The sequence below is a fragment of the Podarcis gaigeae genome (genome assembly GCF_964106915.1).
Source record: "Podarcis gaigeae genome assembly, chromosome: 16".
NCBI lineage: Eukaryota > Metazoa > Chordata > Lepidosauria > Squamata > Lacertidae > Podarcis > Podarcis gaigeae.
In genome coordinates this window covers 23,717,097-23,733,480 of record NC_139693.1, presented here as the reverse complement: position 1 = coordinate 23,733,480, position 16,384 = coordinate 23,717,097, and the positions used below count along the sequence as shown (strand labels likewise).

Here is a 16,384-nt window from a genome sequence, read left to right as displayed (position 1 = left end):
ACACATAAATAACCTTTTTTGACACCTGGGAATTTCAGTCTGAATTATCCCCAACAGAAAGGACTCTGGGTTTTTTGGGAAAGTACTTTTTAAACATTTTTTTCCCAATTCATTGTGGATCATTTCCCATGGACTTTGGTATTTTAACCCATGTGCCTGTTTTATAGTTTTGCTTCTCATCTTCTGGTTTTTCACCTGTTGCTACAACAGCTTCTCTGTTTTATATTTGTTATAAAAGGAAATCTCTTTAGCAAAACCCCCAAAAAACCCAGTTACATGCCTGAGAGCATCTCACTGTATCCCTGGAAGCAGCGCTACTGCCAACCACCCTGCCCACCTGTAGCCAACAGAGCATCCACCATCACCTTTTCTGCACAATGAGGTTGATGTTTCGGAGAGCCACGTATTGCAGCTCTGGCTCAGCAGACAGCAGGGTGACGAGTGGGGGAGCCAGCTTCTTCAGCAAAGTGCCGTAATAATCCAGGTCCTTCGACAGCATCTCCATGAACTTCATCAGCACTTTCACAGCTGAGAGGACCACGGCGGAGTTAGCGTGGGACAGCCGGGGTGTGACTCGCTCACAGATGCTGCAGTGGGGGGAAGAGAAGGAAAAGGAAGATGCAGCAGACAAATGCCAGAGGAGATTTTTCACAAAGCCACTGACCCACCAGTCCAGCCTCCTAGGTGCAACCAACAAAACCCTGTTTTCTGTGGTCCTGCACGGCAGCCATTGGGCAATCTGGGAAAATGGCAGAAAAGGAAGAGTTGTGCTCTGTGCTAGCCCTGCTCAGGAAACCACAAGCAGGACCTGCATTTTCCAGCTGCTATTTCTTTTCATTTAAAAATAAAATAAAATAAAATAAATAAAATAATAAAACTGTTTAACATACAATAAAAACAAACTAATCCAAATAAAAACAATAAAAACACTCTCCCTGCCCTTACCACAGCAAAAAGACTGATACCGATGGATTGGAGAAATAAAAATGTGTTTCCCTTCTACGATTGAAGACTTATACAAACTCGCAACATATGAACAACTTGCATATAAACACAGGCTTGCCACGGGTAAATTCAATGATATTTGGAATCCATTCTTAGAAATACTGTACCAGGTTAAGATCTGGTAAAGTACAATAACAACCTTGTAAAGAACCGTATTTTTTGCTGTATAAGACTCACTTTTTCTCTCTTGCTGTTCTGGCTTCTGAGATTCAGAATATTTTTTTTCTTGTTTTCCTCCTCCAAAAACTAGGTGCGTCTTGTGGTCTGGTGCGTCTTACAGAGCGAAAAATACGGTATACAGGTTTGGGTTTCCTCCCTCCCCCCTTTATTTTCCCTTCTACACAGGTGCTGTTTCTCTTTTTCTCTCTTTTACTTATGTCTCTCCATGTTTAGTGCACATATAATTATGTACTTTTTGAACTTTCAATAAAAATGTTTAAATTAATAATATAAAAAATAAAAAACACAAAACAATAAAAATAAAATACAAAAAGGAAAAGGAAAACAATAAAAAGGAAAGAGAAAGAGGAGGAAGGAAAATACAAAGCTTCCATCAGTTATTGGTATTCAGAAACATGCAGCCTCCGACTGGGGAAGCCAAGAATAGCCATTGTGGGTAGGAGCTATTGATAGACTTGCCCTCCCTGACTTTCTCTCATCCTCTTTTAACATCATTCGAGTCTGTAGCCGTCACTGCCTCCCGGGGCAGCGAATTCCAAAGTTTAAAATAAATCCTCTCTTTCATCTGAATCTTCCAACGTTCCAATGTCCAGGAGTTCTAGAGAAGGATAAAAACACTTTCTCCATATCTCCTCTTACTCGCTTTTCCTCTAAACATGATGCCCTTTCTCAAAAAAAAATTTGTACAGAGTCTTCTGAAGCGCAGAGTGCTACAGTAAAGAATTTGGCTCCGTTGATAACAAAAACAAAGGCGTGGGATGGACAGACAGACACACAAATTGCACACAGACTGGGCTGTCTCTGGGCAAGGGCGGGCACCTCGCACAACGGTGCCTGCAAAGCAGCATGGTCGACACGGGGCTCGAGTAAGTGAGCCAACCCGCAGCTCTCACCTCTGGGCTTCGCGGTCATCCTTGGGCATGTAGTTGGCCAGGCAGTCGAGGATGAAGATCTGGCCCCATTCCGTACACTCGTTCAGGGCAGTCAGCAGCTTGTTGATGGACTGTGGGTTCAAATCCAGCAGGTTGCTGCTTGGGTGAGATTCCGCTATCTCTGAGAGGGCTGCTACAGCATTAGCTACCACCTGGGGGAAAACAAAAGAGAGTAATCTGTGAAAATAGGAACATGGGAAGCTGCTTTATCCTGAGTCAAATCGTTAGTCCATCTAGGCTCAGTACTGCCTACTCTGACTGGCAGCAGCTCTCCAGGGTTTCAGGTGGAGTCCTGCCGAGCCCACTGAGATACTGAGAGCTGAACTGCGACCTTCTGCATACAAAGCAAATATTCTGCCACCTGAGCTACAGCTGCAGGTCTGTCTAGCTCAGTATAATTCCCAGAGTTCTCCAACAGTCAATCTCTCTTTCCTAGGGAACTCTGGGAATCATAGCTCCATGAGGGGAAAGGAGGCTTCTTTTATAACAGGCATGGCCAAACTTGGCCCTCCAGCTGTTTTGGGACTACAACTCCCACCATCCCTAGCTAACAGGACCAGTGGTCAAGGATGATGGGAATTGTAGTCTCAAAAACAGTTAGAGTGCCAAGTTTGGCCATGCCTGCTCTATAACAAACCAGAGTTCCCAGAATCCTTTGCAGGAAGCCATGACTGTTTAAAGTGGTACCGTAGTGCTTTAAACGTAGGGTGTGAATGTGGCCTAAGTCTTGTAGGCCTCACCAGGCAAATAGTTATCAGCAGCTCTTGCCTCTAAAAAAACCCCTCTCCACATAAAATGCTCCTGGAGGCACCGGGGGTACAGAGATGTGTGGAAAAGAACACACCCCTACCGAAAAAGAAAGAAAATTAAACCGAATGTTATTGTTGCGTGAAGCAAGGCTTCCTAGCAAGACCGCTATTCCTCTCAGCAACCCACAGGCCCAAGGAGCATTCGAGGCCATTTGGCCTAAATTAAAAATTCATTTGGAACTGGGTTTGCAGAGGCGGCCGATAGTTCTCTCATTACGTTCCTTTTAAAAATGTAGGAAGCGTGGAGCGGGGTGGGGTGGGGGGAAGAAAAGGAGCAGCGCTCGGGTTGGGCCTTTCTCCAACGCTGGTTAAACGTGCAAGACGGCAGGCAACACTTTGCCGCTCAACTGCTTCCATTTCAAAGATGCATGTTTGGCTCCAGGCCAGGAGCTGCAGACAGAAAGACAGCCGATCAGGGGGACGTATTCCTGACCTGCTATCTTTCCTTGTTTTTGGTAACCCATCACGGATGCTAGCAATTCCCGAAGGCCCTTACACATTTGAGCTAACTATGTAAGGAACGGAGGAGAAGAACTCTTTGCAGCTGGTTCTTGTAACTCGCTCTACGTGGGGCTGCCCTTGAGACTGACCCAGAAACTCCAGCGGGTGCAGAATGCCGCGGCGAGACTCCTTACGGGGTCTTCACTGCGAGATCACATTCACCCGGTGCTATACCAGCTGCCCTGGCTCCTGGTGGAGTACAGGATCAGGTTTAAGGTGCTGGTTTTAACCTTTAAAGCCCTATACGGCCTGGATCCTCGTACCTACGGGACCGCCTCTCCTGGTATGTCCCACAGAGGAACTTACGGTCTTCAAACAAAAACATCCTGAAGGTCCCAGGCCACAGAGAGGTTAGGCTGGCCTCAACTAGAGCCAGGGCTTTTTCGGCTGTGGCTCCAATCTGGTGGAACGCTCTGCCACAAGAGATTAGGGCCCTGTGGGACTTGACATCTTTCCGCAGGGCCTGCAAGACAGAGCTGTTCCACCAGGCCTTTGGGCAGGGCACAGCCTGACTCCCTCCTTTGGCAATCTTCACAGAACTTTGGCCCAATGGTTGCCATCAATTTGATTTGAAATACTTTTATAATGAAATGATTTTAGAATGTTGTACTATTTTATTGTTGTTAGCCGCCCTGAGCCTGGCTTCGGCTGGGGATGGTGGGATATAAATAAAAATAATTATTATTATTACTACAAACTTAGCGAAGGCTGGGAGTAGTACAGTGGTGCCCCGCAAGACAAATGCCTCGCAAGACAAAAAACCTGCTAGATGAAAGGGTTTTCCATTTTTCGATGAGCTTCGCAAGATGAATTTCCCTATGGGCTTGCTTCGCAAGACGAAAACGTCTTGCGAGTCTTGCGATTTTTTTCGCTCCCCCCCCCTTTTTCTAAGCCGCTAATAGCCTTTTAGCCGCTAAGCCGCTAAACCACTAATAGCGCTAATCCGCTAATAGGGTTGCTTCGCAAGACGAAAAAACCACTAGACGAAGAGACTTGCGGAACAGATTATTTTCATCTTGCGAGGCACCACTGTAGCTTCTCCCTTCGACTACCTGGGAATCCCTCCGGACCCAAAGCCTTTAGCGGAGCTTGGTTCAGCTGGGGCAGGGGAGGAGCAGCCTAGACAATCCCCCCTCCCTCCCCGCCCCCAGGCAAGAAGGGGTCCATCACCATAGGATTGGAGTCTGAGATGAGGTCCTTCAAGGTGTCCAGGAAGCCCTGGTCCTCCACCAGCTGCGCATTGATGTCGTGGAGCTTTGCCACGCAAACAGCCGCCGTCTTGCGCACGTACGGGTCCTCATCCTTCAGGCACTTCCTCAGCGGCTCACAGAGGTACTCGGTGATCTTATCAACCCGGATACAGCCCATCGTGCGCACCGCCAGGGCCCGGATGAGGGGGTTGGGATCTTCGCAGTCCTGTGGGGTATGGAAAAGGCATTGCAGAGTTGGGAAAAGGTTCGGAATAGGGCAACCCAAACACTCGAGGTGTGGAGTGACTCGCCTATGAGGAATGGTCTTGATTTCTTTCCATACATTCCATAAAATAGTTCTTGATTTCTTTCCATACATTCTCATAATTGTCTTTAAACAGGTTTATATTTTTCGATGTCAGCCAAATTCCCAGGTATTTCACCTTTTTAGCTACCATAAAAAAGTTTTTATTTATACTTTTCAAATTTATACATTTCATTAGTTATACAATCATTTTTTTTTTAAACATTTTTTATTGCTTTTTTAAAGATACAGAAATACAGAAAAAAGAATAAAGAGTGGTTATATGAAAGATAAATATAAATAACAAATTTCCATATTCTTTTTCCATCTAACCTATAGGACTTCCTCACATCCTCCGAACCCTGCGTTCTCTGTCTTATAAAGCATCAGCAATTTGTTAACTTATTTCAAAACTTATTGTAACTTCCATTTTATCATGTTCCCTATTTTCAATTTTACTGTCACTCAATTCTTATATGCTTTGTATTAAACACAATAAAGTTGTTTCATTATTTTACCTCTAAATTCTTGTGTCTTAATTTTCATTTCATTAACTTACATTTGCTGAAGCTAGTGTTTCCTGAAAGGTGCATTTTTTTAACATTCATACAGCTTATAGTGTTTTTTCAAATAGTCCTTAAACTTTTCCCAGTTCTCCTCAATTGTTTCTTCTCCCACGTCTCGAATTCTGCCAGTCATTTCAGCCAATTCCATATAGTCCATCAACTGCGATTGCCATTCCTCCAGCGTGGGTAAATCTTGTGTCTTCCAATATTTTGCAATCAGGATCCTTGCTGCTGTGGTAGCATACATGAAAAAGGTTCTGTCCTTCTTAAGCACTCTCTGGTCCACCATGCCCAGAAGGAAGGCCTCTGGTTTCTTAGGTAAGGTAAATCTCAGTACCTTTTTTAGTTCATTATGGATCATTTCCCAGAAGGCCTTCACTTTCGGGCAGGTCCACCAGAGATGAAAGAATGTCCCTTCCGCCTCTCCACATTTCCAACATTTGTTGTCAGACAGATGATATATCTTAGCTAACTTGACTGGGGTCATGTACCACCGGTATACCATTTTCATAATATTTTCCTTCAAAGCAGTGCATGCCGTAAATTTCAAACCGGTGTTCCATAACCTTTCCCAGTCTGCAAACATAATGTTATGCCCCACATCCTGAGCCCATTTTATCATAGCGGATTTGACTGTCTCATCCTGTGTATTCCACTTAAGCAGCAAGTTATACATTCTCGAAAGTAGTTTACTTTTTGGCTCTAACAATTCAGTCTCTAGTTTCAATTTTTCCACCTGGAATCCAACTTTTTTATCTGTTTTAAATACCTCTTGAATTTGCGCATAGTGCAACCAATCTCGTACTTTAGTTTTCAATTTCTCCAAACTTAGCAACCTCCAATTGTCTCCAGTTTTTTCAATTATTTCCCAATATTTAGGCCAATGGGCCTCCATGTTGGGTCTCTTACGAGCCTTGGCCTCCACCGGTGAGAGCCACCTCGGAGTTTTACTCTCCAATAAGTCTTTGTATTTTATCCAGACCCTCCAAATTGCTCTTCTGACAATATGGTTTTTAAACAATTTGTGCACTTTAACCTTGTCATACCACAAATATGCATGCCACCCAAACGCATTGTCAAACCCTTCCAGATCCAGGACATCAGTGTTCTCCAATAAAATCCAATCTTTCAACCAGCAGAAGGCTGCAGATTCATAATATAGCCTCAAGTCTGGCAGGGCAAATCCCCCTCTTTCTTTCACATCAGTTAATATTTTAAACTTTATTCGGGGCTTTTTGCCCTGCCAAACAAACTTAGAGATATCCTTCTGCCACTTTCCAAAACATTCCACCTTGTCCACGATCTGTAGGGCCTGAAACAAAAATAACATTTTCGGCAATACATTCATCTTTACAGCAGCTATTCGGCCTAACAAGGAAAGTTTCAGTCTTGACCATATATCCAAGTCTCTTTTGATTTCTGACCAGCATTTCTCATAATTATCTTTAAACAAATTCAAATTTTTGGAGGTCAAGTACACCCCAAGGTATTTTACTTTTTTAACCACATTCAGCTCCGTTTCTTTAGAGAACTCATCTGTTTCTGTAACTGTCAAATTTTTTGCTAAAACCTTGGTTTTTTGCTTATTTAACTTAAACCCCGCCACCCGACCAAAATCAGAAATTAATTCTAGCACTCTTTTAGTGCTGGAGACTGGTTCCTGAAGTGTTAGTACCAAGTCATCTGCAAATGCTTTCAATTTATATTGTTTCACTCCGACCTCAATTCCCCGAACCAACCGGTCCTTTCTAATCATATTTAGCAACACCTCCAGGACCGAAATAAACAATAGGGGGGATAGGGGGCACCCCTGGCGTGTCCCTTTTTCAATTTTAAACTCCTCTGTCACCACATTGTTTACTATCAATTTAGCTTTTTGTTCTGTGTAGATTGCTTCTATACCATTTTCGAACCCCCGCCCCACTCCCATCCCTTCCAAATTTTTCTTCATAAACATCCAAGAAATATTATCAAAGGCCTTCTCTGCATCGACAAAGATCAAAACCGCCCTAGTATTCAGATTTGTTTGTAGAAGTTCCAAAATGTCAATAATGTTTCTTGTGTTGTCAAACAAATGCCTACCAGGGAGAAAGCCAGCCTGGTCTTTATGAATCACTTCATTTAGTACTTTTTTAAGTCTATTTGCCAAAATATCTGCAAAAAGTTTGTAATCCACATTTAGGAGTGAGATGGGGCGGTAGTTCTTAAGTTGGGTCTTTTCAGTCTCTGATTTAGGTACCAATGTGATGAAAGCTTCTTTCCACGTTTCCGGTGCCCTCCCTCCCTCCATTATCTGGTTGCAAACCTCCATCAAAGGTTGTATCAAATAGTCCTTTAAAACTTTATAATATTTGGAGGTTAAGCCGTCCGGGCCTGGGGACTTGCCAAGTTGAAGATTTTGAATGGCACTTTCAATTTCTTGCTGTGTAATATTACAGTTCAGGTTTGTTCTCATTTCCAGGGGTATTTTTTGTAATCCATTAGTTTTTAAAAATTGATCCACCTCTGAAGCTTTTTGCGGCCCTTGTGTATAAAGTTCTTTGAAGTACCTCTGGAAGCACTTTCTGATTTCCTCGGGTTTCTGAACCATTCTCCCTTCAATCTCTAGATTTGTAACCGTATTAAGCTTTTGTCTCTTTTTCAACTGCCAAGCTAGCAGTTTCCCACACTTATTCGCCGATTCGAATGATCTTTGTTTCATTTGTTTAATTTTCCATTCCACCTCTTGGTTTATCAGTTTTGAGTATTGCGCCTGGAAAAATTTCACTTCTCTTAACACATCCTTCGACTTAGGCCTAGATCTTAATTTTTTCTCACCTTCTCTTATTCTCTCCAATATCTTCTCCTTCTTTTCATTCCAGAGCCTTTTCTTAATCGTGTTTTGTTGTATTAGAAACCCTCTCATAACTGCCTTACTTGCGTCCCAGATTGTTCTTTTTTCCACAGTAGTATTCAAATTTATCTCAAAATAGTCCTTTAAAGTTTTTTGGGCCTTCTTAACAATCTCCTGATCTCTTAAAATAGTGTCATTCATTTTCCATCTAAAGGATCCGGTTGTGTTTAGTCTCAATTCCACTTTCAAGGCATTATGGTCGGAGCAGGTTTTTGGGCAGATTTCCACTTTTCTAGTCTTAGGTGCCAGTCCTCTAGTTGTCCAGATTTGGTCGATTCGTGTCCATGTCAGATGAGCTTCAGAAAAGAAAGTCCCTTCTTTCCCTAGGGGGTTCTTAACCCTCCAAATGTCTACTAAGTCCATATTGTCTGTCATTTCAAAAAAAGTTTTGGGTAGTCTGCCATCTTTCGATATGTTGGCACTTTGTGACTTATCCATATTTACAGACACAACCCCATTCATATCACCCAGCATAATGATGTTACTATAGTCCAAATAATCCAGCATAGTCTCATGCAGCTTCCTGAAGAATTCCGACTTTCCCTCATTTGGAGCATATATTCCTAATATCAAAATTTTTTCTCCTTGCATCTGTATTTCAATCGCCAAAATTCGGCCATATTCATCTTTAAATAAAAATTTCGGTGACAGGCTCTCCTTTGCGTAAATCACCACTCCTCTCTTCTTGACTTTGTCTGAAGAAATAAATTCTTGGCCTAATCTTTTGTTAATTAACACTTTTCTATGGAGCCTTGTCACATGTGTTTCCTGTAGGCAAATAACGTCCAATTGTTCCTTTTTCAAAATGTGAAAGACTTTCCTTCTTTTTTCTGGGGAGTTTCCGCCATTTATGTTCCAACTAAGAAGCTGTAGAGACATCCTGAATCAATTGACGGGTTCTACAATGGGGTATCTAAGCTTCCTCCCAATCCCGGGGGAGGTAATGCTGGTCCTGATCCTGGTGGTATATCTCTTGGAGATGGTCCCGGTGGTGGTGGAGGCCAAGAAGCTGCAGCTCCTTTTTGCAGGTCCTCTTCGTGGTCGTGTAGGAACTTCTGCTGGTCTTCAGGTGATTTAATCTTTATTTTCCTTCCTTTGTAAGTAAATGAAAGTCCTTGTGGAAACTCCCACCTGTAAGGGATTCCGTTGTGTCTCAACAATTTGGTCAAATCTATATAGGCAGACCTAAGTTCCAAGAGATATTTGGGTATATCTCTGTAAATTTCGGCCCTTTTACCTTCTACCTCCAAAGATTTCTTAAAATGTAGGCCTAGTATCTTAACCCTTTCTTCTCTTGATCTCAGAGCAACCAAACAGTCTCTGGGCTTGTCTTTCTTTACTGATTTTCCCAGTCTAAAGGCTGTCACAATTTTAAAGTCCTTTTCTTCCTCAATTCCCCAGAATTTGCAGAACACAAGTGTCAAAAATCCCTCTAAATTATTTTGTTCCAATTCCGGGATAGCCCTTATCCTGAGATTACTATCTTTACTTTTCAATTCAACCAATGCCAGGTAGGCTTGTTGTTCCCCTACCTGCCTTCTCAAAGGTCTTACCTCTCCTTTAATTTCCTCCACCTTTAAGTTCGCCTGTTCTGCTTTTTGATTGGCTTCCACAGCTAGTTTAAAGTTTTCTGCCGTAGCTCCTTGCAATTTCTCAATTGCCTGAGTGTGCTGCGAAACCTGTTCAGTTAATTTGCCAATAGAGGATGTAGCTTGGTCAATCTTTGATGTTTGATTGTCCACTTTTTGGTTTAAAACTGCCAATTGTTCCAAAATTTGTTTTAGAACTGTTTCAGATCCTCCAGTTGCCATGTCTTCTGCAGCAGGCTGCACTAGTTCCACCTCCTGTGCTGTCAGCACAGTTGGGACAGATGATCTGCGGTGATGAGTTAGAGTTGTTTGCAAAAGTTGCCCAGATTTTTTCTCTTTTTCTTTGTCTTTAGCTTTAGCTGCTCTTGTTCTCCCTGTGCCGCTCATTCCACACCTGCCTCTGTTCAAGGTCAAATGGTCTTTTGTCCCATGGGAAAAACAAATCCCAAATATAAATAAAAAGAACCACAAAAAGTTTCAATAAAGCTCAGTTCCCATGCAACTATATTTCCACAGTCCTATAGGGGGAGTATTTCAAAGCTTCAAAAAAGAAAGGAACTATTTTCCGCCATTGAAGTTCCTCAATTCCCCATATTGAGTTTTGTAATTCCCAAACACAAAAGGAAGGTTTCCAAAACTTCTAATCTCTTAAAATCCAGCCATAAAGTATCGATACAAGTCCATGCAACAATGTTTAATATTTGTATCTCAGTCTATGCAACAATTTCGATCTCTGCAACAATGTCATCAGTTTGACAGCAGTTTGACAGTTCTTTTTCTATGCGCTGGCAGCCCGATGACGGGGTTATCTCTTTCAGCCCCGTTTAGCTCAAAAATTGGAGAGCAGTTCTAAAGAATAAAAGTCTATACAGTCCACAGTTCTTTCCTCTTTATCTTCAAAGTACAGAATCTCTCAATGCACCCTTTGTTCCACTTTTAGAATCCCTTTTTAAATACTTCAGCTCGTTTCCGAGCCCTTGCTTTGATCTAATTAGCAGAGTCGGGAGACGGACTTCCTGTTACTCGCCTCCCGCTTTCGGCCGAATTTCTTCAGTTAAATTAGAAAATTTAGGACCCTTACTCACGGGTATGTTGCTCCAATTCCGATAATTTCAAGAAGAAAGGTCAGCGCTCATCAGCAGCAGCAGCGCGGCTTTGCTTCCACGAAAAGAGCGATGAACTCACAGCGCCGCTCCCCCTTTCACGTTCCGGAGCCTCTTACGAGGCTCCTTCCCCGCTTCTGGGGGGGCTCCAGGCGCCCGCCGAGTCCCACGGCCGCAGGCTCACTCTGCCTGCGGTTTTTCTTAATGGGTCTCCGCTTTGCCGTAGCGGACGACCCTTTTTCGCGGAGCCCCTCTTCACAGCGCAAAGAGGACCGCCATTGCTGTTTCGCGCCGCCTCCGGAAGTTCATTAGTTATACAATCAATTTAACAAATTAGACTTCCTTCCCCCTCTTTCTGAGGTTCCTTAAATTTATTTTTTAGTATCTTCTGCATATCCAAATTCATTTAATTTACTCATTTAATCATCTATTTTAAATATATATTCTTATGAAACTGCAGGTTATTACAATAATCCTGCCCATGCTTTTATTTGTTTGCAATTTATCTGTAAATATTCAATAAACCATTTCCATTCTTTTATTAAAAGTCTGTTATCTTGATTTCTTATTCTTCTGGAAAGGTTCTCCATTTTTACATATTCCATAAGTTTCTGTATCCATTCTTCTAGGATTTCGGCTTCTTTCCACCTTGCGGCAAGTAGCATTCTTGCCGCTATAGTAGCATACATAAATAAATTTCTATACAATATAGGTAGTTCTGTCCCTCTAATTCCCAAAACGAAAGCTTCTAGTTGTTTTTTTACAGAAGTTATTTTGAATCATCCTTTTCAATACATCGTATATCATTTCCCAGTAAGTTTTTAACCTTACGACAAGGCCACCACATATGCGTTTGGGACTTATTGGTTCAGAGAAAAGACAAGCAAAGGGAGACGTGACAGAAGCTTATAAAATGATGCATGGCGCACATAGAGAAAAGTTGTTCTCCCTCTCTCGTAACACCAGAAACTTCTGGACGTCCAATGAAGCTGAATGCTGGAACATTCAGGACGGGTAAAAGAAAGGACAATTCGTAGTCAAACTATGGAACTCTCTTCCACAGGAGACACCGATGTCCACTGGAGCTCGAAGCCAATTGTGGGAAATTTCAGGGCAGATAGAACTGTGGAACTCACCGCCACAGGAGCCAACGGTGGCCACCAATCCGGATGGCTTTAAAAGAGGATTGGACAAATTTGTAAGAGGAGGAGAAGGCTATCGACAGCCACTAGCCACGATGGCTCTGCTCTGCCTCCGCAGTGGGGGGCAGCAATGCCTCTGAATCCCAGTTGCTGGGAATCGCAAGTGGGAAGAGTCCTGTTGGACTCAGGTCCTGCTTGCGGTCTTCCTGGGTGACGACTGGGAGAACAGGCTGCATCATCACTCTTTAAAAAAGGTAAAGGTACTCCTGACCGTTAGGTCCAGTCGCGGACGACTCTGGGGTTGCGCGCTCATCTTGCTTAATTGGCCGAGGGAGCCGGCGTTTGTCCGCAGACAGCTTCTAGGTCATGTGGCCAGCATGACTAAGCCGCTTCTGGCAAACCAGAGCAGCGCACGGAAACGCCGTTTGCCTTCCCGCACTTTGACGTGCTTTCGAACTGCTAGGTGGGCAGAAGCAGGGACCGAGCAACGGGAGCTCACCCTGTCACAGGGATTCAAACCGCCGACCTTTTGATCGGCAAGCCCTAGGCTCTGTGGTTTATAGACCACAGCGCCACCCACGTCCTGATCACTCTTTAGCTTTGCCTTAAAGCTGAGATTTTGTATGGGATAGCCATAGAGAAATAGCATGACCCCCCTCTTCGCCTAAGCTGGCTGTTTTGATCAACGGAACTGGCACGATTACAGGTCCCAAATAATACGCATTTGTAAGAAATCGACACCCCCCCCCCCCGGAACTCCTTGCCTATTGACATCAGATAGGCCACTCCGCTGGACTTTTTCTGGCACCTGCTGAAAAATATTTTCACTTATATGGACATCACAGAATGCTGACCTGCGTTCAAAGCTGGGGTTTTTGTTTGTTTCTTAGCTTCTCGTTGATTTTAACTCACTTTTGAATGTTTTAAAATAGTTGAGTCATTTCATTGTTTTATTCTTTTTGTAAACCGCTTTGCGGTTGTTGTTGTTTTACAATCAGGCAGCTTTCAAATTTCGTGAAATAAATAAATAATACTTATGAAACACCCACACACTCAAAGAAAGATCGAAACGCTCGTCCGCTGGGGAAAATGGGCACTTCCATTTTTAAAACTTTAGAGCAGGGGTCAGCAAACTTTTTCAGCAGGGGGCCGGTCCAGTGTCCCTCAGACCTTGTGGGGGGCCGGACTATATTTTTTGGGGGAGGAAAAGAACAAATTCCTATGCCCCACAAATAACCTAGAGATGCATTTTAAATAAAAGGACACATTCTACTCATGTAAAAACATGCTGATTCCTGGACCGTCCGTGGGCCGGATTTAGAAGGCGATTGGGCCGGATCCAGTCCCTGGGCCTTAGTTTGCCTACCCATGGTTTAGAGAGCAGGTGCTGCTCCTGCTCCTGCAACTCACCTTGACAAAGGTGTTGACAGCCATGATGGCCATGTCTGGCTGGCTCTTGGCATAGTTCATCAGGTACAGGTAAACCAGCTTCTTGAGCTCCAGGTTGTCCGTCTGCATGCAGTTCACGACGTCGGGGAAGAGAGCGCTGGAAAGAGAGAACAGGCAGGCGGCGTGAGGAACCAGGATACAGATGGGGAGACACACACATACACACCCTTGACGCCAGGCAGCGCTGCTTTAGAGCAGCTGGTCAATGGGCCAGGAAAAACGTAAGCCTTGGAAATAATAGTAATAACGGTGATGATTTCATTATTTATACCCTGCCCATCTGGCCCTGTTGCCTCGGCCATTCTGGGAGGCTTCCAAAACACATATAAAAAGATAATAAAATGTGAAACATTTTTAAAAAACTTCCCAATACGGGGCAGCCTTCAGATGTCTATAGCAGGAAGACAACAGGCAGCCACGTTGGAGACCTCTGAATTCCAGCTGCTGGGAGTATTGAGGGGGCTGCTTTCGCACCCAGGTCCTGCTTCTGGACTTTCCAGGGGCGTCAAGTGCCGTGGCTTGGTGGCGTAGACCATCTGCTTTTCATGCAGAAGGTCCTAAGGTTCAATCCCCAGTGGTATATCCAGTAAGGGCTGGGAACACCTAGAAAGCTGATGAGGACAGTGTGGTTTCCCTTGGGTCTCCAGCTGTCTTTGGACTACAGTTCCCATCATGCTAGCTAGGGATGATGGGAGCTGTAGTCCAACAACAGCTGGAGACCCATGTTTGGGAAGCCCTGGTTTAGACCGTACTGAAAGAGATGGACCAATTTCTCCTCCCATCGCCCCACCGGAGAAAGACGAGGAATCCCTAAATCTACCAGGCCAGCTAGAAAAAGATATCAACTTTTCCCAGGTTGCCGTGCCAGATTTGGACTATCTGCCTGAAGGCTTTGCAACTGGTTTGCTAACTTAAGTCTGTCCAGACAGCCTGTTGCTTGGTTACAATATTCCTGCAGAGAATGACCACTGGACAATCAAACCGCTGAATGCTTCCTACTGCACTCCTGACGTTCATAACTAAAATTCCCTGCACAAAGAAATCCAGCCAGAGAGCAGTGCTAACAGAGGCCGATAGGATTTCTAGCCCAGAACAGATGGAGGGCAGTAGGCTGGAGAAAGCAGAGTTAAATGTTATTTTTTTCATCCTCATTTTTTAAATCAGTACCTGTGTTGAGATTCACTGCTCTGGTTTCACCATTCAGAGGCCTCTCCTCCTGGCCCCGACTACTACGTTTTCCCTCCCTCCTTGTTATCGTGCATTGGTCCCTTCAAGGCTGGATTGCTGCAATATGCTCTAAGTGGGGCTTCCCTTATGCAATTGCTGGAAGGAATACAGCTCCTCTGCTCAAGAGAGCTGCACTGGTTGCTCATCTGTTCCCGGGCCAAGTTCAAGGTTGTGACTATTAGTATATGAAAGCTTGGGACCAAGTTTACCTGTGAGGTCGTCTTACCCCACTGATGCCCCACTAGACTGCTCTGATCTACAGAACTGGCAAAGTTACACGTGCCACAAAATACACGTTCCGCATTTGTAAGAAAATGATATACCGCATTTTTCGCTCTATAGGACACACTTTTCCCCCTCCAAAAATTAAGGGGAAATATTTGTGCGTCCTATGGAGCGAATGCAGGCTCCTTGGCTTCAGCGAAAGCAATGCGAAGCCTTCAAAGCGCAGAGGGAGCGCTCCCTCCGCGCTCCGGAGGCTACGTGTTGCTTTCACTGAAGCCTGGAGAGCGAGAGGGGTCGGTGTGCATGACCCCTCTCGCTCTCCAGGCTTCAGGGATAGCCGCCTGAAGCCTTTGTAGCGCAGCGGGACCTCGCGCTGCGCTCCAATGGCTTCGGGTTCCTTTCGCTGAAGCCGGGAGAGCAAGACTCTCCTGGCTTCAGCAGAGAGGGAGAGCTGCGCAGCGCCCCTTCAGCCAAGCGGGAGGAGAAATGGAAGGGGCTCTGTTTCTCCTGCCGCTTCGCTAAAGGGGCGCTGAGCAGAGAGGGGGAGATTCCCTCCCTTGTTCTCCCCCTCTACAAGAAGGTGCGTCCTACGGTCGTGTGTGTCCTATAGAGCGAAAAATACGGTATTTAGTGCAGCAAACTTCGGAATTCCCTGCCGATTGGTATCAGATAGATGCCTTTGCTGTGCACTTTCTGGTGCCTGCTAAAAACATTTCTGTTCAGGCAAGCCAATCCAGGCATGTTGACATGTGTTTCGGTGTGGGCTTCCCACCCAGCCCTCCTTATCCTAGAGTTTAATTCATTTTTGAATGTAGTATTGTAGAGTTGGAAGGGACCCCGAGGGTCATCTAGTCCAACCCCCTGTAGTGCAGGAATTCTGCCCACAACCATCCCTGAGTGGGATCAAACCACCAACCTTCTGGTTAACAGCCAGACGCACTGACCCCATGGCACCGCAGGAGGGCTCTATAAATAGTTGCTTTCAACTGTTTCAGTGTTCTACTTCTAAATCGCTTCAAGGTTTTGCCATGACCAAGTTGTATACAGGCCTTGTCACATAAATAAAAATGAACGGAATTGCTCCCTGGTCCAATTTCAAAGCCGCAAAATGCTCAGCATGTGCGAAGAGTCCTGCTCCCTGAAGGTCAAGGACACAGCCGACCTCCTTAATCCAAACAGAGAAGCCCGGAATCCGGATTATTCCTACGCCACACATCTTTAACTAGAAGCAAGGCTGATGGCTTGAAGCTTTGGTGCGCAGAAGCATAG

General features: G+C 44.5%; 1 protein-coding gene across 4 annotated transcripts in view; it reads right to left on the bottom strand.

Annotated features, from left to right (window-relative positions):
* Nucleotides 1-16,384, bottom strand: part of AP1B1 (adaptor related protein complex 1 subunit beta 1) — a 57,816-nt gene that overhangs the window by 22,832 nt on the left and 18,600 nt on the right. For all 4 annotated transcript variants that reach the window (XR_014559004.1, XM_083717087.1, XM_083717085.1 and 1 more), the window contains exons 4-7: nucleotides 13,625-13,760; nucleotides 4,598-4,843; nucleotides 2,079-2,269; nucleotides 366-587 (exon numbers count right to left, since the gene is read on the bottom strand). Coding sequence is in view for 3 of the 4 variants with exons in the window: in XM_083717087.1 (XP_083573213.1) it covers nucleotides 366-587; nucleotides 2,079-2,269; nucleotides 4,598-4,843; nucleotides 13,625-13,760 (795 nt within the window). In the remaining variant the exon portion in view is untranslated. The remainder of the gene's footprint in view (nucleotides 1-365; nucleotides 588-2,078; nucleotides 2,270-4,597; nucleotides 4,844-13,624; nucleotides 13,761-16,384) is intronic.